Genomic DNA, 21,919 nt, shown 5'->3' with positions numbered 1-21,919 from the left:
TAGATCCCAGAACAATGTTGCGACCAGTCAGGATAGAAAACTGGATTTAATAAACTAATATCAGCAATATTCGGTACATTTTAAATACCTTTTCCTGATATTCTGAAAATTCTAGAAAATTAAGCAAGTTATGAAAGGGAATGGATGACTGACTATGCAAGTAATGTGTCTCTAATTACATCAAATTCATTCTGAATTTCTATTTTAAAGCATTTTAAGATTTTTAAAAAGGTTGGGGGGAGGGGAGGATGAGAATGGGGGAGGAGGTGAATCCTGAAATCCCATGAGGAAGTTATTACGTCCACCCCCCTGAATACACCCACAAGAAGAAAACACACACACAAAAGCACTCACATGCACACAGAGTTTAAACTCTATGATACAGATGTACATTCAAAATAATTACAAACGGCAAAGCAGGACTATAATAAACCCATTTACAATTTCCTAATGCCTCCATTTGGATTTTTACCCAACACACGCTGAATCTTATTGCAACGGACAAAAATTAGGAAAGTTTGTTCTCCTCTTCCTGCCCCCTCCAATGTTCCCCCACCACACACACCCTCCTTTGACAAGCAGGCAATATCTGATTACGACAGAAAGTCCGCCACCAACAACGCATTACTCACTGCCTTGCTGGCAGGCAACGTGCTGCTCCTTCAGTTCTATTCTCGCCAGAGGTTTCAGAGGTTAGAATTTTTTTTTTAAATAATTGTAAAATTACGCATTGCTTCATGTGATCAGAGTGGGTAATAGACGGATTTTAGGCTGAATGAATGGATTGCAGATTTCAATAAATTTATGACAGCCTGAATATATTATCAGACTTAAGTTATTATTCCTATGACTGAGATGATAGCACTGTTCATATCAGGGTACTTACAAAAAGACAAAACAGTTTGGAAAAATTTACATTTAACAAAAAGTCGAAGTCGCTATCTATTCATCTTCCTGCTGGCAGAGGGTCAGGCCAATCTTAAACCCACAAAGTACTTTTGGAGTTGCAACTTTTTTTCCGAACAATAGAAATAAGTGATGACAACTTTTAGATCACAGCAACCAGGAAAATCCATGACTACTAGCCCGGTGAGTCTCTTAAATCTTAGTCATGTCTTCAAGGGGGGCGCCCCCCTCTAGCTCATCCATTTCCAGCTGAAACACAGATATCCTGAGTTTTTACATGAGAAAACAGCACCAAACTGACACTTCTGTTGAAAACAAGTTATAACTATGCCTTTTCGGTCAACTTTGTGTCCAAAGGCTTACAAAAACTTTGATAACACATGGCAAACCTCACAAATTTATGTAATCTTTTATTTGTGATTGTTTTATGACTTTTAAAGTTGCAATCACAGGTTTGGAAGGATGCTGTAAAGCTGTTTCTCTATGAAAATTCTTTAGTATTTTGTGAGTTTCCCTGAACAGGAGTGATATGACAATAACGGAGTTTTTAATTAGAGAGTACTTATCCCTTGCAAGTTAAGGCATGTGTGTTTGGGTGGGTGTGAGTGTGTGTGTGTGTGTGTGTGTGTGTGTGTGTGTGTGTGTGTTTTTCTGGTCAGTACGCCATATGGCCAGGCTGATTGCTGAGGGATTGCTCAGCAGTTCATGAGAAACAGTGCGAGAGGGAGAAAGGGGTAATTAGGGAGGAGGGACATATACTGTAAGAGGGATTGGGGCTAGAAAAGGAGAGAGGTGGACCTACAGCTCTGCAGACAGTGGGACTGACAAAGCCACAAACCCAGCTGTTACACACACATACATACATACATAGGAACACATTAGCAACAGATTCTTCATACACATACATTCACATTTTCATTTCTCACACAGTCAGTGCAGTAATAGCAACATGTTTTATCTGAGGAGCGCCCTGGCTGTGTGTATACTGCTGACATGCGTGTGCTTGGCTCTCACATACGAGGATGATATCCAGGTCAACTTCAATGACATGTACTTCAATGAAATTACCGAAGGAGACGCGCCAGAACGTGAGTATTACACTGTGTCCGTATCTGAGTTAATGTTAGTGGCAAGAGGCGTCAGCATGAATAATTCATATACATATTTGGATGTCAGTAACTCATTGTTACATTTTTTGCACTTTATTGATAAAATTCTGGTTTTATATTTAAAGGAATTTGTAATTTATGTTTATGTTTGGTGAAATGTCGTCATTACTGGCATTACATCTGTTGGAAATTAGGTTAAAAGTCACGATAATAATTGTATACATTCAACTAAAGATTAAAAGATGTTGGACATTTTTATTCAATTTAATATAGATACAACATTGATAACTGTTTTTTATGATATTTACATACATTTAGTATAGTTCACAATAAAGTTCATTGCAGTGTCACTTGTTCATTATGACTGTTTGTTTGTGTGCGTATGTGAGTGCGTGCGTCTGTTTATGTGTGTGTTGATTGGAAAATAACAGAGTCATGAGTGAAAGGAAAATTAGGGTGCCTTGAGGTATTTATGTGTGTATATGGATGAGTCTTGTAGTTTTAAGTTTGGATGTGAGTTAAGGCATTGATTAGACATTGGCTTGATAAAGTAGCTCAGCGTTGTATCATTAAAGCATGCACATAACAGTGCGGCAGAGTTAACAAAGAATGCAAGAGCTTGTTTGTTGCTGCCAGAGCGTAAGACGGCGGGGGCATGGAATGAACGAAACACGTGAAAAACAGAGAAAAGTGAAGCCTCATTAGTTTAGCTGTGAATCTAATATACCATGACAGTGGTCATAGTATAGTTAAATGAAGGGAAAATGACCATAACAGACACCTGTAGGGCTAAAGTGAGGTCTCCTGCCATTGTTCAGTTCTTTTCATCTGTTTTCCTACTGAATGTACACACATGCTCTGTCTCATTCTTTGAACAAATAAAACAAGTCATCAGATGACAGTCCTATAGACCAAACGAAACATTTTTGTTCAAACAGTTGAAATTGAGAAACAAGTGCAAGAGGTGTCTCTGAGGCCGTAAAAAGAGCACACTCTTTCACGGCATCGTGAGATGAGACTGCTGTTGCGCAATGACGGCCGGACGGGAAGGGGGAGGGACTATGAGTAAGCCAATTGAAACCATGGGTGGGACCAATGTTGTATTGAATATAAGATGTCAACCGCATTAAAAGAATACAATGAGAAACTTGGACGTTGACTTGACAAAACTTTCTGACAAACTAGACTCGGCAAAAATGACCATTAAAGTAGGTATTTTCTGTAACATTAGTACTTATATCACTTAGTTATCCATCAAGACTAATGGACACGTGAATGTATTACTGCAATTTTTACTTAAGTAGATTGGTGCAAACAGAGAAAGTTAGTTTTCCAAACTTCTCATCCATAAATGTTGAACCCAGGGTATCTGGTCAGCGGCTAAATAATTCAACCAAATCCCTTACTGTTGCCATTTCATTAGCTGTGACCACGATATGCTTTCCAAGCTCATAAAAGGACTTGGCATTAGCAGGCAAAGAAATGTCACCGCCGTGAAACTGGCTTTGTTCAACGAGTGTGTCCTGCAAGCACAAATACCTTCCTAAATACTCTCTCATTGTCACTCCTTTTACTGCGCTTGTCATTGATGTCCAGGTCTTCCCTTTTCCTGTTCACTTCAATCGAGGTCAGAAATTCAGACAACTTGAGAGGAAATGCAACAGATGGACATCCTTTTCCCTCCCCACATTCTTATTTTATTTATTTATTTATTTAACTGACTTCCTGCTTCAACGGGCAATAATGGAGTAATGGGCAAACAAGTCATTTACAAAAAAGGAGCAATTTCAAACCAAATTTTATCTCTCTTCTTCTCTTTCTATCCCTCTTGTTCTGTCCATCATCTTTCTCCAGCCACTCCGAGCACAGCCCCCTGCAGTTCTCAAGACCTGACAAAATGGGATAAAATGTTCTCCATGCTGGAGAACAGCCAGATGAGGGAGAACATGCTGCTCCAGTATGCCGATGACATAGTCAAGGTAGAGATGGGATCGCTGCGAGGGGAAATACTCAGGTAGGGTGATCGTTTGCATCGCTAATGATGTGTTTGTTATAACATAAGGATCCATTCAGCTAAAAAAAAAAAATCAGTTAAATTATTAAAAAGGAGGATCAGCTGAGGTCATTTGTGGTGATTTATAACAAATAAATGCTGAGATATTAAGGTTGACATTAGTTTAAGTTGCTCTTTAAATCTCATTACACAGTAATTACGCTTCAGTTCCTACTGCATCAATTCTCCGCTTGGATTGACAATTGGAATCTCTGTTGACCAGAGTTCCCAAGATGGAACATATTTTCAGTTTGAAAACATGTTGTATCAAATTAACTTTACCAGGTGTAATGCTATCTTTCTTAAACATCTATACTTAAATTTTTAGTTTATGCCTCTTAAAGGGAACGGGAGTTTGACAATGTGTTACAACAGCGTGATGGCCGAAAGGTGTGATTAAATAAGGAATTAAGTCCAACACCCCTGCGACAATTGCAGGAATTTGCCTTTTTCATTATTATTTTCTTTATAAGAGCCCTTATTCTATGTGGTTCTTACAATTGGAGGATCAAGAAAAACCTCCTGTTGAAAAAATAAATAGAGAGATAAAATAAAATGTTAAAAAAGCACTAATTATTGTTACAAAAATGTAGACACAAATAAAAAGGAGTGTGAGACATTTTAACGTCAAAAGAAAATAAAGTCAGAAAGAAATTCAAAAATCACTAATGTGGTACTCACTTTTTTTTCAGAAAAGTCATCTGATACATTTCAGAATAAAAGGAAAATGCAACAAACTGGACAGAAAAAGCCTTAAAATCGGAATCAAATGACCTTAAAACCAGCATTGCAGCACCTTAATATTATTTCCCTGCTTTAAGTCTCTGGCACTATCTTCATAGTTTGAGATTCCCCCCCCTTAGACCCTGCACATTAGATTGTCAGAATTTTTTGCATGCCTTGTAACTCTGATTACATTGTAGTTAATGTTATTGGTTGTTTTCTTCAGATTCATGGCCCGGTACAGTGGGTCATGTGGGGCTGCAATGGAGACAGTGGGAAGAAGGATGACCATGCAGCTGGATGCCCACCTGAAAGAGTATCTGGAGCGCCTAATACTAGATCAGAAATCTGTTACTGTTGGTAATTCAGTTGAGAATTCAAACCGCCTGGAGGCAACGTTGCAGCAGCTTCTCTCTACGGCACGTACGCAAGCGTCCCGACTTGCCAAGCTCGAGACCAGCTGCTTCAGCAACCCAGAAGTTTCAATAGGGTTGAATCCAAAAACAGCATTCCAACTTCAACAGAGTGGAGGGGCTGGTAACTGGGAGCAGGAGGTCACATCCCAAGAGGTGGCCTTAGAAGCAGCGGTGTCTGCACTTAAACAGACACGACTGCAGCTAGAGAAGGTGCTGAGGTCATCGCGGCAAGCTCGCCTACCTGCAGGTTAGCCATCTGTCTTCTCATTTTTCTTTTTCGGCCAGACACTCCATCCGTCTTTCTGTCTGTCTGCATGTCTCTCAAGTCCACCACGCAAACAACTATCCACCTTCAACTATTTGCTGAAACAATGAGGTCGCACTTCAAGTACAAAAACAAGATATCCCTACACTCTACCAGCACACCACCTATTCTGTCAGGCTTTCTGTCTGAACAACAAATCATTTTACTTGGGTTTTTCCTCAATACCATCTGTTGACACATTTTACTTGGCAAATTTGATAAAGAGAAGCATTGCACCTGAAAACCCTTCCAAATAAATGAGGAAATTGCTGTCTGATTGTGGAAGAAAGTTGGGAAATGCTAAGCTCAGTGGAATTGAAAGTAATGACTAATCTAAGAATTGGCTATTTTACAATTCATTGAGGATAATTTTGAATACTGTGACATCATAGTGTACTTGAGGCAAATGTATAACCTGCACCTGATTTGTAACATTAGCATAGTAAAATAACACCTTTTTTAAATCCAAAAATACAAATCTGGCCTATGCAAAGCACAGAGGGAGGTGTAATCGCTAAACTCATACCTTGAACGAGTCAAACCAAATGGAAACCACCATTATTATACACACTCATTGTTTTCCAAATATCCTAATTTCAATGTTTAAGACTGAGAGGAAGTGTGTTATATATTCATTGTACAATATAAAATAGCAGCATGGCACCAAGATGGTTCAATTTGCAGCTGCTTCACCATGCAAAAAACAAATCATAAAATCACTAGGGGGAAGGTTAAAGTATATCATCAAAAATTACAGGGGGACAGACAGGTCTCTGGTGGTACCCAATGAGGTGATTGCTTTTTTTTTTTTTTCAATTTTTGTAAACACACCACTGAATTACCTAGAGAGTTTGTTATGTTTCAGTGATGGATAAATCCAATGGTATTTGAACACAACATGTTATTGCTCTACACTTCATTGCATGTTATTGCTCTACACTACAAAGAGACGTGTCCCCATGACTCCATAGTCTGCAGCTGTTGTGAACACTAGAAATCTGAAATCAACCGAGTGAGACTTAGTTATTTGGTCTGAAAATACTAAGCCAGCAGAATACCTAACAAATCATATATTACTTCTAGAGCACCATTGATACCATAGTCGCCAAAAAAGGTTTTTATTCTAAGCACAACCGTTTCTTCCTCCTATATTGGGAAACTATATAAAGAAATTGGATTCAGAAACTTGATTTGAAATATAAAATCTGCTTGTTTCTTTCGTCCTGCCTCTGTTTGCATAGGTTGTGAGATGTCTCTCCTCTTTCCCATGAGATCAAGTCATATCTACACTTCAGTAATACCAGAAGTACCTCTTTCGCTGTCTGCCTTTACCATCTGCCTTTGGGTAAAGCCAAACACCGTCTCCAATAAAACAGTGCTATTTTCTTACGGCAACCGCCGCAACCCATATGAGATCCAGCTGCTGCTTGCCCAGACCTCTGCACTTTTATCAGTTGGTGGAGAGGAACACTTCATAGAGGCGCGTGGTGTGGTCACTGCAGGAGGCGCATCAGAATGGATCAACTTATGTGGCATGTGGTCATCTGAGCAAGGACTGGCGTCTCTGTGGGCAGGTGGGAAAAAGGTCGCCTCCTCACCTGGAGTGGTCGAAGGACATGTTTTATCCGAGGGAGGGTCGCTTCAGCTGGGGCAAGAAAGGAATGGCTGCTGCCCTCTATCTCCAAGTAGCAGCAGCAGCAGCAGGATGCCCGGATTTGAGAGAGGATTTGATCCAAAGCTGGCCTTCACAGGGAAGATGACAGGGGTGAACATCTGGGACAGGATGCTGTCAGAGGAGATGATTTCCCAACAGGCTTTGCATGAAGGCCAGGGATGTGAGCAGAGGGGTAACGTTGTGGCATGGGGAGTGACAGAGATGGTGCCACATGGAGGCGCCCAGTTCATCGCCAACTAACAAACTCCTGTTCTACATGACAGTTTCCCATCCATGTTATCATGGTGACCAAAAGAAACATCGTGATAAGCTTTTGTGTACAAACTGAGGAACAAATGCATTTAATTCCCAACTTTATCCCCGTATTTTACTTTCCTTAATATGGTAATGTCATGATTGTCATGTTCTTTATTACTTTAATTGCTGTTGACATTACATGCCACAAAATCTCTCAGAAGTCGCTTTCAAAAAAACATTGAAACTTTATTTTTGCACAATAGGCCATAACAAACATACGCGTCTCATTAAACTTGTAGGAGTAGGAAGTGTTTACCAAAAATGTAATTGGAGTGCATGGTACAAAGAGTCTGTTGTTAAAGTGAGCAGGTTCTGAGCCAGTAAACAGCTTTTATTGCCAGTCGTGCAGAAAATAAGCAGAGCGGTTGGAATCTTCTTCAATCGGAGGACCTTAAAATAAATTCAAATGCTGTGAAAAGTGTTCACATTAATACTTGTGGAACTGTAAACTGCTGTACTTCCGATTCAGCATCGCAAACACTCCAAACTAGAAATAGTTGTGAGGAAAGTTTTAAAATTTATTTTAGCAATTATTAAAAAGTGTTATAAAAAAAGAAAAATTATCTTGAAGTAGACACTCTTTATTTTCACACTTGTACTCATCAGAAAATATTTACATTTATATAAGAAAAATAATTCTTCATCTCTCATTTCATTAGTTCCCATTTAAATGGAGGGAAAACTATATACTCCCTTTCTTTTTGATACTGTGTTCATTAATATGAGCAGAGTTGTCATTTGACAACAACATATTTTATTTGATGCAAATATGTGAGAACAATGTTTACAAACTATTCTTTGGAATTGTCTTGTGTCATACTGTACATTGTTTTTCTTGTATTTTTGATGCTGTTGCTGGGTGAAAATGAATGTATTTTGTACATAGATATATTTTGGATAAAGCAGTTGGGTGGATTTAGAGTTAGCTGAATAAACACTAATTAAACGAAATTCATTTGGATTATTATTTCCATTCAATAGAGGATGCAGGAGGACAGTCAATAGTTTTGAAGTGACCTTTGTGTATTTCACTTTTTGAGGCTACAGTGATATTTTAGCAAGATGGCATTATCAAGTATCAACATACTGTTATAAAGAAACACATGAAAAGCATCATGAGACAACTATGTTGTGATTTGGCACCATATGTAAACAATATCTGACACGTTATTAGAGAAAACAACAAATTTATGCTAAAAAATAATATAAATAGATACCCCGTAAATAAGTAAAATCTGACTTGACTGAGTACTTTATGAATAAATAAATAAATGCCACATCAATCGAGGTCACAATACATAAGCCCAAATGAACACCTGCTCTTTTAATTTTAGGGGCCAACACTCAAAATAAGGGAAAATCTTGCCCTTGGAGTTGGAAAATCTAAGGTTGAAAGGTCACATACAAGTTGAAGTTCACTTGCAAAATATAGGTGTTTTCTGAAGCCGTTACAGCCTCTGTTTTACTTTGACCTGTGATGACCCCCCCCCCCCACCACCACCACCACCACCACCACCACCCCCGTCCACTGTCTTAACCTTGGAAGGCAGGGTGTAGCAACTGCACAAGTTTCTCAGCAAACAACTTCACAGATGGAATTTTCAAAACTTTAGGTGTCACATTGCACTTAAAGGAAGTTATACCTTCAGCATGCACTTCTGTTTTCATCTGTGGCTAGGTCACAAACTACATCAGAATGACAGAGAACTGAAATTTAAATATCTGGAAACTCATCTGGCTGAGACAATTAAGTAGAGCCTGGCGTTTCTATGTGTGTGTGTGTGTGTTTGTGTGTGTGTGTGTGGGGGGGGGGGGGCGCACATGCACAGACAAGGTAATTGTGAACCAAAGGCAACACCAGATGCATTGACACCCCTGTGATAGTTGTAATACAAAGTACAATGCTTGTTATACAAATAAGATTACAATCGAAAACTACTGGGGGAATGCAAAATATGTTTAAATTTTGTGATTTAACCATGAGGTGCTCGCCTCTCATTTCTTTCTGTCCAAGGGGAAAGAAAGGAGGATCATTTAAAAAAACAAACAAACAAAAAAACTAGAGAATGGAACATTCAAAACCTCGTATGAGGACCACAGCAACTGATGATATACCTATGGAGGTGTGGAAGTGTCTAGGAGAGGTAGTGGTAGAGCTCCTGACTAGTTTATTCAACAGGATCTTAGAGAGTGAGAAGATGCCTGAAGAGGAGACAGTGTGACCATTTTTAAGAATAAGGGGGATGTGCAGAATATCACCAACTATAGAGGGATACAGTTGATGAGCCATACAATGAAGTTATGGGATAGAGTAGTAGAAACTAGGCTGAGAGCAGAAGTCAGCATTTGTGAACAGCAGTATGGCTTCATGCCAAGAAAGAGTCCTACAGATGCAGTATTAGCTTTGAGAAAGCTAATAGAGAAGTACAGAGAAAGCCAGAGGGAGCGGAATTGTTTTTTTGTAGACCTAGAAAAAGAAAACAACAGGGTGCCAAGAGAGGAACTCCGGTATTGTATGAGGAAGTCTGGAGTGGCAGAGAAGTATGTTAGATTGGTGCAGGACATGTATGCTAGCTGTGAGACAGTGGTGCGGTGTGCTGTAGGGGTAACAGAGAAGTTCAAGGTGGAGGTGGGACTCCATCAGAGATCAGCTCTGAGCCCCCTCTTGTTTGCACTGGTGATGGACAGGCTGACAGATGAGGTTAGACAGGACCATGGACCATGAAGTTTGCAGATGACATTGTGATCTGTAGTGTGAGCAGGGAACAGGGTGAGGAAAATCTAGAGGTGGAGGTATGAGCTGGAAAGGAGAGGAATGAAAGTTAGTCACAGCAAGACAGAGTATATGTGTGTGAATGAAAGGAACTCGGCTGGAACGGTGAGGCTACAGGGAGTGGAGATCAAGAAGTTGGAGGATTTCAGGTACTTGGGGTCAACAGTCCAGAGCAACAGAGAGTGTGGAAAAGAGGTGGAAAGACAGGTTCAAGCAGGTTGGAATGGGTGGAGTAAATTGTCAGGGGTATTATGCGTTTGAAGACTATCAGCCAGAATGACAGGAAAGGTGTACAAGACAGTGGTGAGACCAGCGATGCTGTATGTATGGCCTAGAAACAGTTACAATGACAAAAAGACATGAGGCAGAGCTAGAGGTCGCAGGGATGAAGATGCTAAGGTTCTCTTTGGGAGTGACCAGGATGGACAGGATTAGGAATGAGTCTATCAGAGGAACAGCACATGTTGGATGTTTTGGAGAGAAGGTCAGAGAAGCCAGACTGAGATGGTTCGGTCATGTATAGAGGAGGGATAGTGAATATATTGGTAGAGAAGATTTAATGACAAAGTGAATGAGGATATGACGGTAGTTGGTGTGAGAAAGGAGGATGCATAGAATAGGATTAGATGAAGAAGGTTGATTCGCTGTGGCGACCCCTGAAGGGAAAAGCTGAGAGGAGAAGAAGAAGAAGAGGGCCAGAACAACTAAGCATCAGTAGGGGAGGAGGGCAGAGGAGTTTGGTTAAAGCAAATTAAATTAGCTAAGGTTGAAATGCAAAGAAGCCCAGAGAAATAAAATATGAATGTTTTTTTTTTTCCTTTTTTCTCATAAATCTCATTTGCTTTAATCCTATCAGTATTCTGGCTTTTAAGAAGCTCACCACCCCCTGCAGAGCTGGATCATATACCCGAATATAAACCTCTATCTGTTCGATCTTTACCTCCTAATTCTTTGTTTTCAGTTCTCCTCTCTGCTCAGCCAGGAAACAGTTTCCGCAGCAATTGCATGCAATCGACTTTGAAGGTGATATTGTATGATGACCAGGGTGTAAAATTGAAAATGCTTGAATGATGATTGTTTACTATGATGACACTGTATTATCTTAAATAAAAAAGAAGCATCTCTGAGACCACAAACATTCTCCAGTAGTGAAATATGCATCCAATTTAACTTTTTAGCCCATATGTGGTTAAAGCACATTTTTAAGCATGATGGTTCTGGATAATATTTAACTGTGAAAGGAACTGCACATATAAATCAGAATGTGTGTCTGGCCACATACATCTCGCTGGAAATGAAAAGCAGTTCAAATCCAATTAGAGACCAACAAAGTTTCTAAATCAAAATCAAGTGACATACTGTATAAAAATTGCCACACTTTCCTTTAGTGAGCTAGTCACACAGTTTATTAGATACCCAATATTACCATACAATACCATACAACAATTTCCTTTGGGATAAATAAAGTTGTTCTTATTCTTATAACATGTTGTCATGTTATTAGGACCAGCTGAAGTGGTAGAAAGTAAACATCTCCAGTATCCACTGTGGTTCTCTAAGGAACCCAACAACTCCTATAGGCTTGAACTGCATCTTATCGAAAAAAAGATTTTTTAAGGTTTACAGGAAATAGCTTCTCTTCCCAACTCTTTAGATAAAAATAGCACTAACAGTTAGAAGGGGCCAGGTTATGCAGTGGGAATCGTTGTCCTCTTATATAGAGACTATCTTTTGCTCAGTCAGAGGTAAAACTTATATCCAACTTATTTGTCTAAAAGTAATATTCTGGCACATACATTCAATCCCTTATCAAACTTCTGTTCTCCAAACTTGTTTTTTTATCTGATCTTTTCTAAGCACCGTTTACAATACTCCTTTTGCAGATAATAGGACTTACTGATATGACCCGTAAAGGTCTGCCAGAGGGCGATTGGGGCAACGATAAACATTTCAGTACTTGGGGTGACTCATATAGTGTAAAATGAACCCTACATCCCCATTGCGCGGACACAGTTTTTCCAAAACTATCTTATGGTTAAAAGACAGAGCTTAGTGTTTGTACCCATTCAGGTTTCACTAATTCCAAGCAGCTGTGAGACATTAAACCTGCATCAAAAACAAAAGATAGCTCAAGTCTCCAAAGATGAAATGTTTTGGTCAAGTAGCAAAATAGACACATGGAGACAAAACATGGATTATCCTTCACTCCTCAAGGAAGCAACATTTTTATTTCCATGCTGTAATTCATCAAAACATGTAATTATAACAACCCTCTGCAAGTCAACAATCATAACACAACTACTGATTGTACTGCTACCACTGCCTTGGAAAAAAAATGGAAAATTACATTCCATTGTTACCTATTTGAAACACACCTCAAAAATGAAAGACCAAAAGCAACATGGCTTCTTGCCAAACCAACATATAAGCCATTTAAAATCCCTTCATTATAGAAGTAAGTTATATTTGTGAATTCCTTAAAAAAAAATCAGGTACTGATAGAGAAAGGAAAGAATACATGGCATAGGTAATATTGGATTTTAGTGACGACATACATTGCCATTACTACGAACAAGTAGTAAAAAAAGGATGTGCTAATTTATGCAACCATATAAGCATCTGTGTACTGTAGGTTGACAGGAATAAAAAACAAAGTGCTTAATCCAACATCCTACCTCCCAGCACGCTGAGCGTTATTGCCTCTGTGTGCTCTGCCAGCAGATCGGCCTCCGCAATGGCGGCAAGGGACAGAAAGCTGGACATGTTTCGGCTCAGCTCTCGGTTTCCTCTTTGCAGGAAACGCACTGCCACAGGGATAGCTAGCATCATGACTGATGGACGAGTGTAGTTCTGTGAGGACGGAAAGCAGGACAAAATGAGAAAATAGCCATCCTTGTGAAAAAGTTTTATCTTTTTTATTTATTTTTTTATCTTTTGGTTCTTAGCCAAATAGAGACCAGAATCACAACTAACTTAACCTCCTTAGAGCTCGACTATTGTTTGATAGAATATTACCTTCTCCTGGCTATTTTAAATTAGTAGGATCTCACCTTTTCAACAGTCTTTAAAGATGAAGTTGTTTTGCCAAGAAAAATCCTTGTCTGGGGTCAACCAATTCATTTAACTAGTTATTCAACTTCCCACAAACTTCAGAGTTTATCATTGAGCACTAACTATGGGGTGAGTAGTGAAACCTGATGTCCTCTAATGTATGCTTCCTGAAGTAAAATCGTAGCTTTTTGCAATAGCCAAAAAAACACAATAGGAATAATATTAGGATGAACACATGCAGAGGGTTCAGTGGAGAACCTTACTTGCCCAGACTGTAACTGTAAATGCAACTGTAACTGTAAATGCAAGAGTGAATGGTTATATGTGTCCATATGACAGGTGAATGACAGAGTGAATGGTTCTTCTTTTTCTTCTTTTCCTTTCGGCTACTCACCAGGTGTAGTCAAAGTGAATCAACATCCTCCATCTAACCTTATTCACTTTATCCTCTTCTCTCACACCAATTTAGTTCATGTCCTTTTTCATTATGTCCATAAATCTTCTCATTGGTCTTCCTCTAGGACTCCTGCCTGGCAGTTCCAGCCCCAGCATCCTTCTACCAAAAATACACTATCCCTCCTCTGTACATGACCGAACCATCTCAGTGTAGCTTCCCTGACACATTTAACATGTGCTGTCCCTCTGATGGGCAGCTTGGTGGCACAGTGGTTAGTGCATCGGCCGCCAAGCACATTCGATTCCGAGTGGGGACCTTTCTGTGTGGATTTGCTACCATTGCCGTGGAACCTGAGGTTCTCCAGTTTCCTCCCACATTCCAAAAACATGCAGCAGGTTAATAGGGAAAATTGCCTCGATTGAGTGAGTGAATGTTGTCTGTCTTTGTATGTGGCCCTGCGATTGACTTTACAGAACAGGGTATACCCAGCCTTTCGGCCAATGACAGCTGGGATGGGCTCCAGCATCCCTGAGTGCAGGACAAGCAGCAGAATATGGATGGATGTCCCTCTGATGGACTAATTCCTATCCATCCTCGTCACTCCAGAAGAGAACCTCAACACCTTCATGTTTGCTGACTCCAACTCTGCTTCCTGTCTTTTCCTAAATGCCAAAGTGAATGGTTTTGTTTCTAAACCAGTGAATGGTTGTGTGTGTGTGTGTGTGTGTGTGTGTGTGTGTGTGTGTGTGAGAGAGAGAGAGAGAGAGAGAGAGAGAGAGAGAGAGAGAGAGAGAGAGAGAGAGAGAGAGAGAGAGAAAGAAAGAGAGAGACAGCGAATTACATATATCTCTATATGATCCATGAATGAGTGTAAATAAAAACACACACACACACTCACACACACACACACACACACACACACACAACACACACACACACATAAACACAAACAGACATACACATACAGTATGTACACACATAGACAGTTTACAATGTCTGAATGAGGGAGTGAATGGTTTTATGTCCACATGATGTGTGATATGGTTGCTGGGTGAGCCCTGCCTCTTGTCCACTTACAACTGGGATACCAATGAATGTATGTATTCAATCTTAAAATTCCTTTCAAAGTGTAAGTGCATTTTAATGCGTCAGATATAAAAAATCGAAGGCATATGAGTGAATGGCTGTATGTCTCGATATGATGGGGTAATGAAGGTGGATGGTTGTATGTCACTATATGATGTGTAAATGAGAGAGGGATTGCTTATATGTCTCTTTGTGGCCCTGTGATTGACTGGCGACCGGTCTAAGGCTCCAGCCCGCCAATTCCCACGCAACCCTGAGTGCATGATAAGCAATCTAAATAATAAATGAATGAATTTGTTTACTCCATAACCAAAGAGTAGAAGGTAGACTGAAGTAATAACTGTGGAACTACCCTAAAATGGGCCATGGGTTCATGAGACATTGACAAGTCATGATTAAGAGAAACACAAAAATTACACTGCAACATCAGGTATAGTAAAGTTATGAAATAAACTGTTTTAAAAGTTGTTGAACTTTGTACACACACATAAACTGTTATACTGTATAGTATAATAAACACCGCTGTGCCCATTTGAGGTCTTCTTTCCAGTTTCATTTACCAGAACTGTCTTTATGTTAATGTCAGGGAAAAAAATGATGAATGACATTCTAACACACAAATACACATAGGGGCGATTGTTTTGTTATTGAATGAGATCAGTTTAGTGTTCAAAAGAAATCAATAAGCAAAAACGTGTGAAAGTACTTTTTTCCACATTATCCAGTAAGCTTACATAATTTAGTAAGTGTTCCGATCTCTGTTTCTTTTTTTTATGATTGCTCACTTAATGATTCTCAAAATGACGCCGTTATGGTAAAAAACGGTGTCATTTAATAATATGGTAAAAATTAAACTGCAAACACACTTTGCACGAAAGTCGACTGGCCCATTCGGCAGTACATGTAAAGGCTAATGCTAAGGGTGCCACAAAATGTTTGAAACAAATTATTACTATTAACTCTTAAAATAGAAAAGTTCTATTTGGTTCAAATGAAAAGCAACACCCAATTAATACTACTGGAAATGATAATACCAAACAAGTCAACCTCCCTTCAACAACTTATCATTACCTATTTGCTCTTTGTATTTAAATGTGATTAGTTAAGCATGTATATTGAGTGTCATGTTATCTTATAGATTAAACCCAATGGTAAAAACGATGCTATCCAATTTCTTTTGTCAGCATATGTTAATCATCAATTCGGGGTGGCGCCGTATAAAAACAGGAAGAGGGCGCCACAATGGGTAGGGGTCATTTTTGCTCAGCACTATTTTTTAGGAAGCACATTTGGAACTGCAGCACTCCAAAATGCTAGTAACTAAATGTGATTCATTGGATGGACAGAGATTTGTATTTGAACGTGAGCATACAGGCCCATGTGAGTGTTTGGCCTTTGAACACTAAGAGAGGAAGGAGGTGAGAGATGAGAGATACACTAGCATCCTCAATAGGAGACTGTTTCAAAGTCCATCCATTCATCCATCCATTTTCTACGGCTTATCCTGCACTCAGGGTCGCAGGGGATGCTGGAGTCTATCCCAGCTGTAATCGGGCGAGAGGCAGGGGTGATTTTAAATCCACATTTCCAAATATTCTGTGTCATCCCTCAACTCTTTCACTAGATGGCAGCACAGACAATACTTGCGCCGAGGATATTTTGAATATAGAAAAATATCAACTCAGCTGATTGAATTTTAATTTAAATAAAAGGTAGGACAGAAGCAAAACATAAATACAATGGTAACAGAGTAAATGTAACAATATAGAGATCCACAATAGAGTAAATGTAACACAAATTGCTGTCAAGCTATTATTTGATGAAGTGTATGCCACATCAATCTGCACTGGATGCAAGTAAACACTATATTTATAAATTGAAGGTTAGATGCAGATGGGTGTCTCCGCTTACACACCTTCATAAACTAATATATAGGGTTGATATATGTGTTGTAGAAAAGCACTATTCCAAACAAATTCACCTTTTTTCTGTCTCGTGTCCTCTTGGTTGAAATTACAATGGGAGGGTAAGAGGGGGCGTTTGAGCATCACTGCATTCAAAATGACAGGAAGCCAATAGTGGGAATAGAAGAGGAAAGAACTGTTGAAAATGAATGAGAAACACTGACAGAGACAGGAAGCAAAGCCGAGGAAGTGAGAATAGAAGTATGCTCATAGCTGGTTGAGTGTGAAGATCAGTCAGAGGCTGGTATCAAAGATTCAACTCACTCATATGTGTGTGTGTGTGTGTGTGTGTGTGCGTGTGTGCCTTTGCCTGTGCCTGTGCGTGTGCATTTCCTTAAGAATCCGCCTCATTACAGTGGTATTAAGCACATTCCTTGTCCCAAATATGATGTGAGAGAAGATGAAGGACTGAAACGCCCTTAATTTTTAACAATTTAGCTGCTGAGGTCTGATGGCGGGTGCTAAGCAGCTGGATTTTATATCCTTTTGCAGAATATTTGGGAAATATTTTCTCATTTCCTAAAAATCCAAAAGCACCATGATTCCCATTTTCTTTTTCCAGCGAGGAAAAAAATGTTATTCTTATTTAGTTGTCATACATTTCTATATCATTATTGTTATCATGCTCTCCTATACTTGTTGGTTGCTAGATATAGACCTATATTGGATACAATTTACTTAACCATCAATAGATGTATGACATTCTTCCTAGTCATCCAGGTGCTTGGATTGATGGGATACAGCCATGCATTGCAAAAGATAATATTATGACTTAAATCTGATGTGGTATTTATATTAAATACATAAACTGGAGGTTATTTCAGTGTGAACAATACGGCAAGTGGCTGAATTGGAAATGTATTGATGGGGAAATGAGCAGATATGATGTCGCTGTAAGAGTTTTCTCTTTATATTCAAACCAAAGTACTCTGAATGTATTATAACTATTTTACTTCGATTACTCACATGATGACAACCAGACATATTTTTTTATCTTTAAGCAGAGTTATCCTTGAACAGGGACATATCATTCTTGAACATAATTTTTATCTTTGAGCACACTTATCGTTGAACAGGAACATATCATCCCTGAGCATATCCTCCTTGGACAACATATCACAAATCACACAAGAACTGTATGAAAAACTGTGCATGTGTCCTGCGTGAGGTGACCACGCTCCTGTATGACTATGCATGAACTTTATTATCCAATGTTGTTATGTAAATAAACACACTCACACATTAAAAGGCCGAGCAAGGAGGAACTCAGTGGGATTCTCTGGATTTGTCTCCAAAGAGCGCACTGAGTCTCCCCCTCTGCAGAGCACAAAAGAATAATCACTTGTCTGTTGTGTTATTTCTTATAATAACCTCAGTCTCCTCTTTATAGGTTTCAACTTGGACCAGCATAAGTTAGAATTACTTCCTAACAATCGCGCTCTGTATTGTTGTGTTCACACTGCGTCTTTGTGTACCTGCAAGATGCAGCTGGTGATGTCGGATGCTATTTTGGCATGAGGCGTGTCCTCGGTGTTTTCACCTTGAGGCGTGAGGTTATGCTCCAGACAGGACTCCCACAGTCCCACCAGCGCCACACTGTGTCGCTCGATGGAGCCCGTCTCTCTTATCGCTGTGGTGATGCGGGTTATGCAAATCTCCACCACTGCTTGATCATTGTCATTGGTTAGATAATCCTGAAAGTAAGACGGCACATAACAGCATAAAGCGGGAGATCAGAAAAAAAATCAAAAACATGAGGTTACCTTCATCTTCAAAGGTTTGAATATGAAAAAGACGTAACCGATCGCGCCTACTGACCGGTGAGCATGAGATGGACTTGATCTGATCCAGAGCCTGAGACAAGCAGTCTTCGATCTCCCCATCTTCCAGAGAAAACAGATCACCTGCTCTGGAAAGATCTCTCTGGCCGAGCACCAGGCTGAACAGCTGGTGCATCGTTGTACCTCTTTTAGAATGGTTTGGACTGGTTTTACATCAGAATTTCTGAAATCAGACAGTCCACAGCATGACGATCCCAAAAAAATTTGGGCCTGTGGCTCAGTGTCGGGGACCGTTTATGGAGTTTTTTACATCGTCAACCCTTGAGAGTAATATCCCAAAATAGATGCACATTATTTAGGTATGATTGCCATCATTTTTGGGTCACTTGAATACCCCCAAAGTGGGAGGATCATTGAAATTCATTAATAATTCATTACATTTATTGAACAGTGGGACATTCCTGTTTTTAAAATCCTCTTCACGCTGCCACTGGACGTGATCAGGTGTTTTGGAGAAGAGAGGACCAGCTTGGCCAAATATTTTTTTTCTGGGTCTGCCTCGGGGCTGTTACCATGGTGACAAGGCATATTCTGGAAACGGCAGTCCTGCCATAACACAGTCCTGAAGGAGAAGGACGAAAATTAAATTTACTCGACAGGCCCATAAATACAGCATTATTGACTTTCATACATTGTGAAGAAACACTGGAAAAATTACTTTTAGACAGTAAGAGAAGCATTGGTTTGTGGAGTTGTTTTCTATCTTGATAAAAATCAAAAATCACACCAACCGAAGTATATAATTGCTAAATAAGAAAATTACATCGTGCTGCATTAACAAATTACAGGCCTGAAAATACAAAGTTGAATAATGAATACTCAGCGATCATTGTTAAATAACTATTGCTCTGCAAGGGGGAAAAACAAAACATTGAAAACGAAACAAGCAAAATATATTGTTATAACTAACGTCATGATACCCTGACTGACCAGTTCGGGATTTCACCTGTCAGCAATGTAACAACAAGTTTGTAAAACAAAAGGTAAATGTATTTTTTCCTCTTTTTTTTCTTGTAGCATTACAACTACAGTTTGAATTTTTCTAAATATTGGGCATAGAAATATTTGGCATTTATAAAAAAAAAACTGGGATTGTAAATGACCCTTCTGGAGTCAAAAATGCCAAAATAGGAATTTTCAATTAAATAATTGAAATTATAACCAAGTTACTATAAATAATCTATTTCTTATATTTGGCTCCTTTGTATGTAAAATTCAGATTCAGACACAGAAAACTTTGCTCTCTACTGCAGCATAGCACTGGGAATTCATCTTTGATGCAGCTCAGGGTACACAAGTAAACAAACCGTAAAAACAGCAGTAGGAATATGTGGACATAATCTGAGAACATTAGGAAATCATATAGACAACACATAGCAGCATTAAGAATATTATTAAAAGAGCTAAAAGCGTTTCAGATGATTAAAATAATTTCCAAAATCTCCACGTCTGCATAGTTTTCTCAATCCAGAAACATGTACTTCATTAATTGGAGATCCTAAACTATCAAGATGTGTGAATGAAAGAGTGTGAACAGTTGTATCTCTGTATGTGATCAACTGGAAACCCATCTCTCACCAAATGACAGCTGGGATACTGTTCCCCGCAGCCCTGAGTGCAGGATAAGCAGTACAGATAATGAATGAATGAATGAATGAATGAATGAATGAATGAATGAATGAATGAATGAACGGATATTAGTACAACTCAGAACTGGCTGGAAGCTTTGCATGATCTATTTGTCAACAGCCAAAAAGATCAATACACTCAATCACTGTGCTTTTTGGACACAATTTATTAGTCACTATGAATTGATTTGTGTATGAAATGTATTTATGCACTTCAAGGGATCCATATATTATGTGGTTACAGTGATAAATTGTGCTTATAAGTGCCTAACACAAACTCAGATCACATCATTAAAAAGGTTCTTTATTAATAATGAATTAATCACAGTTTTTTTTATTTCACATTGGAGCATTTTGATGGGCAATGTTTACTTGTGTAATATATTCATTACCATCTGAGGTGTCTATCTTTTTTTCTATTTCTACTTTTTGGTTATGAAAACAACCACCTTTAAGTGTCTTTTTCACTTCCTCTAAAGGTTCAGCCATTGTGAGTAAAAATGTAATTAGGACTAAATAACACCTTGGTAATGTGTGACATGTCCTACAAGAATCATACAAATGAAGATTCAAGCCAGCAGATACTCTGTAAACACATGACTCTGAGTTTAACTTTAAATATAATATTTCATGGAGCTTCTCAACACTGAAATTAGCTTTTTCATTATTTCGTCCTTAAAAAATGACAAAAAAGCAGTAGCCTTTAAAATATCTAAAAAACGTGAAAAAAAATGTGAAAATATCACAGAAAAATAAATATAAAGCCATAATATAAAAAACCATTAAATAAGGAATTAATTAACTAAAATAGCTGAGAAATATTAAAAAAAAAAAAAAAATTAGTTGGTAGGATGACCAGTATAAATAGATATATAGTTAGATATATAGTACAGCTTCTCAATATTGACTCCTTGGAGGTCTGGAATGTACAGTGCACAATTGTTAATCATTTACTTGCTGTTGTTGATGTTTTGGTAAAACCTCAATTAAACGATGAAACATTAACACATTTGGAAGAACCAAAGGTTCAGGTTGGAGTGTCGCTCATTCAAACAGTACACACACAGAGAATCATGATGCACTGGTACTTCACTCAAGGCATAGAAAGAAAAGAAATTCCATAAGAAAAATCTTTGGTAAGTGATAAGAGCACAGAAATGTTATTGCAAAGCTGCAATCCAGTGTGTTTGCAGCCTGTGATCATGGTGACTATGCTTAGAGCTGAGCTCTGCAACTAAGCGTATGTATCTGTGCCATTGTTTCCCATATGAAGTCCTTCTTACCACAATCACATATCCCATCATCCCACTTGCAGCTGTCCTGAAAGGCATGCACTAGAAACCGAACTAGAGTAGGCTGCAGGAAGCCTCAAAGCACCCTGGGAACTGTTATCTCACTTGCCTTGCCGATGCTGGCTTTGAAAACCCGTCCATATCACTGGGTTACCATTTCAGGAAATCTAATTTCTCCAATCCAGACCACTGAAACCAAAAAAAAAAGAACAAACACAAAAAACCCCAGATTTATAGATGCTTATCATCCATTCTCTGCTGTAAAACAAGCTGCCTTAGTCATGGATTCCATCTTAGGGAAAATCATGACTACAAAAGTACATATGAACACACCAAAAAGTGTGTGTGTGTGTGTGTGTGTGTGTGTGTGTGTGTGTGTGTGTGTGTGTGTGTGTGTGTGTGTG

General features: G+C 38.9%; 2 protein-coding genes across 3 annotated transcripts in view; one reads left to right on the top strand and one right to left on the bottom strand.

Annotated features, from left to right (window-relative positions):
* veph1 (ventricular zone expressed PH domain-containing 1) overlaps positions 1 to 21,919 on the bottom strand; it is an 80,198-nt gene that overhangs the window by 49,973 nt on the left and 8,306 nt on the right. The window contains exons 2-4 of one of the 2 annotated variants that reach the window (XM_086164166.1): positions 18,573 to 19,157; positions 18,230 to 18,448; positions 12,932 to 13,106 (exon numbers count right to left, since the gene is read on the bottom strand). In XM_086164166.1, the coding sequence (XP_086020292.1) occupies positions 12,932 to 13,106; positions 18,230 to 18,448; positions 18,573 to 18,710 (532 nt within the window). In that variant the 5' untranslated portion in view covers positions 18,711 to 19,157. Of the gene's footprint in view, positions 1 to 12,931; positions 13,107 to 18,229; positions 18,449 to 18,572; positions 19,158 to 21,919 lie in introns of those variants that run through there. The other variant, XM_086164168.1, reaches the window with a different exon arrangement.
* LOC147224299 (pentraxin-related protein PTX3-like) lies at positions 1,724 to 8,434 on the top strand. The gene is made up of 4 exons (XM_086164384.1): positions 1,724 to 1,994; positions 3,870 to 4,029; positions 5,018 to 5,454; positions 6,753 to 8,434. The coding sequence occupies exons 1-4, from the start codon at positions 1,856 to 1,858 to the stop codon at positions 7,424 to 7,426; spliced, it is 1,410 nt and encodes a 469-aa protein (XP_086020510.1). The 5' UTR covers positions 1,724 to 1,855; the 3' UTR covers positions 7,427 to 8,434.

Source organism: Fistularia commersonii, chromosome 18 (genome assembly GCF_037954325.1).
Source record: "Fistularia commersonii isolate RoL2024-O1a breed Wild chromosome 18, RoL_Fcom_v1.0, whole genome shotgun sequence".
NCBI classification, from domain to species: Eukaryota; Metazoa; Chordata; class Actinopteri; order Syngnathiformes; family Fistulariidae; genus Fistularia; species Fistularia commersonii.
The sequence above is the reverse complement of the archived record's forward strand: the minus strand, read 5'-3'. Positions and strand labels throughout refer to the sequence as shown.

What these genes read in the sequence shown, in the direction of transcription:
- LOC147224299 (XM_086164384.1), top strand. Translation starts at nt 1,856, where the DNA reads ATGTTTTATCTGAGGAGCGCCCTGGCTGTGTGTATACTGCTGACATGC. An exon ending in CTGCGAGGGGAAATACTCAG is followed by an intron (nt 4,030 to 5,017) that starts GTAGGGTGATCG and finishes TGTTTTCTTCAG; the next exon opens with ATTCATGGCCCGGTACAGTG. An exon ending in GCAAGCTCGCCTACCTGCAG is followed by an intron (nt 5,455 to 6,752) that starts GTTAGCCATCTG and finishes CTGTTTGCATAG; the next exon opens with GTTGTGAGATGTCTCTCCTC.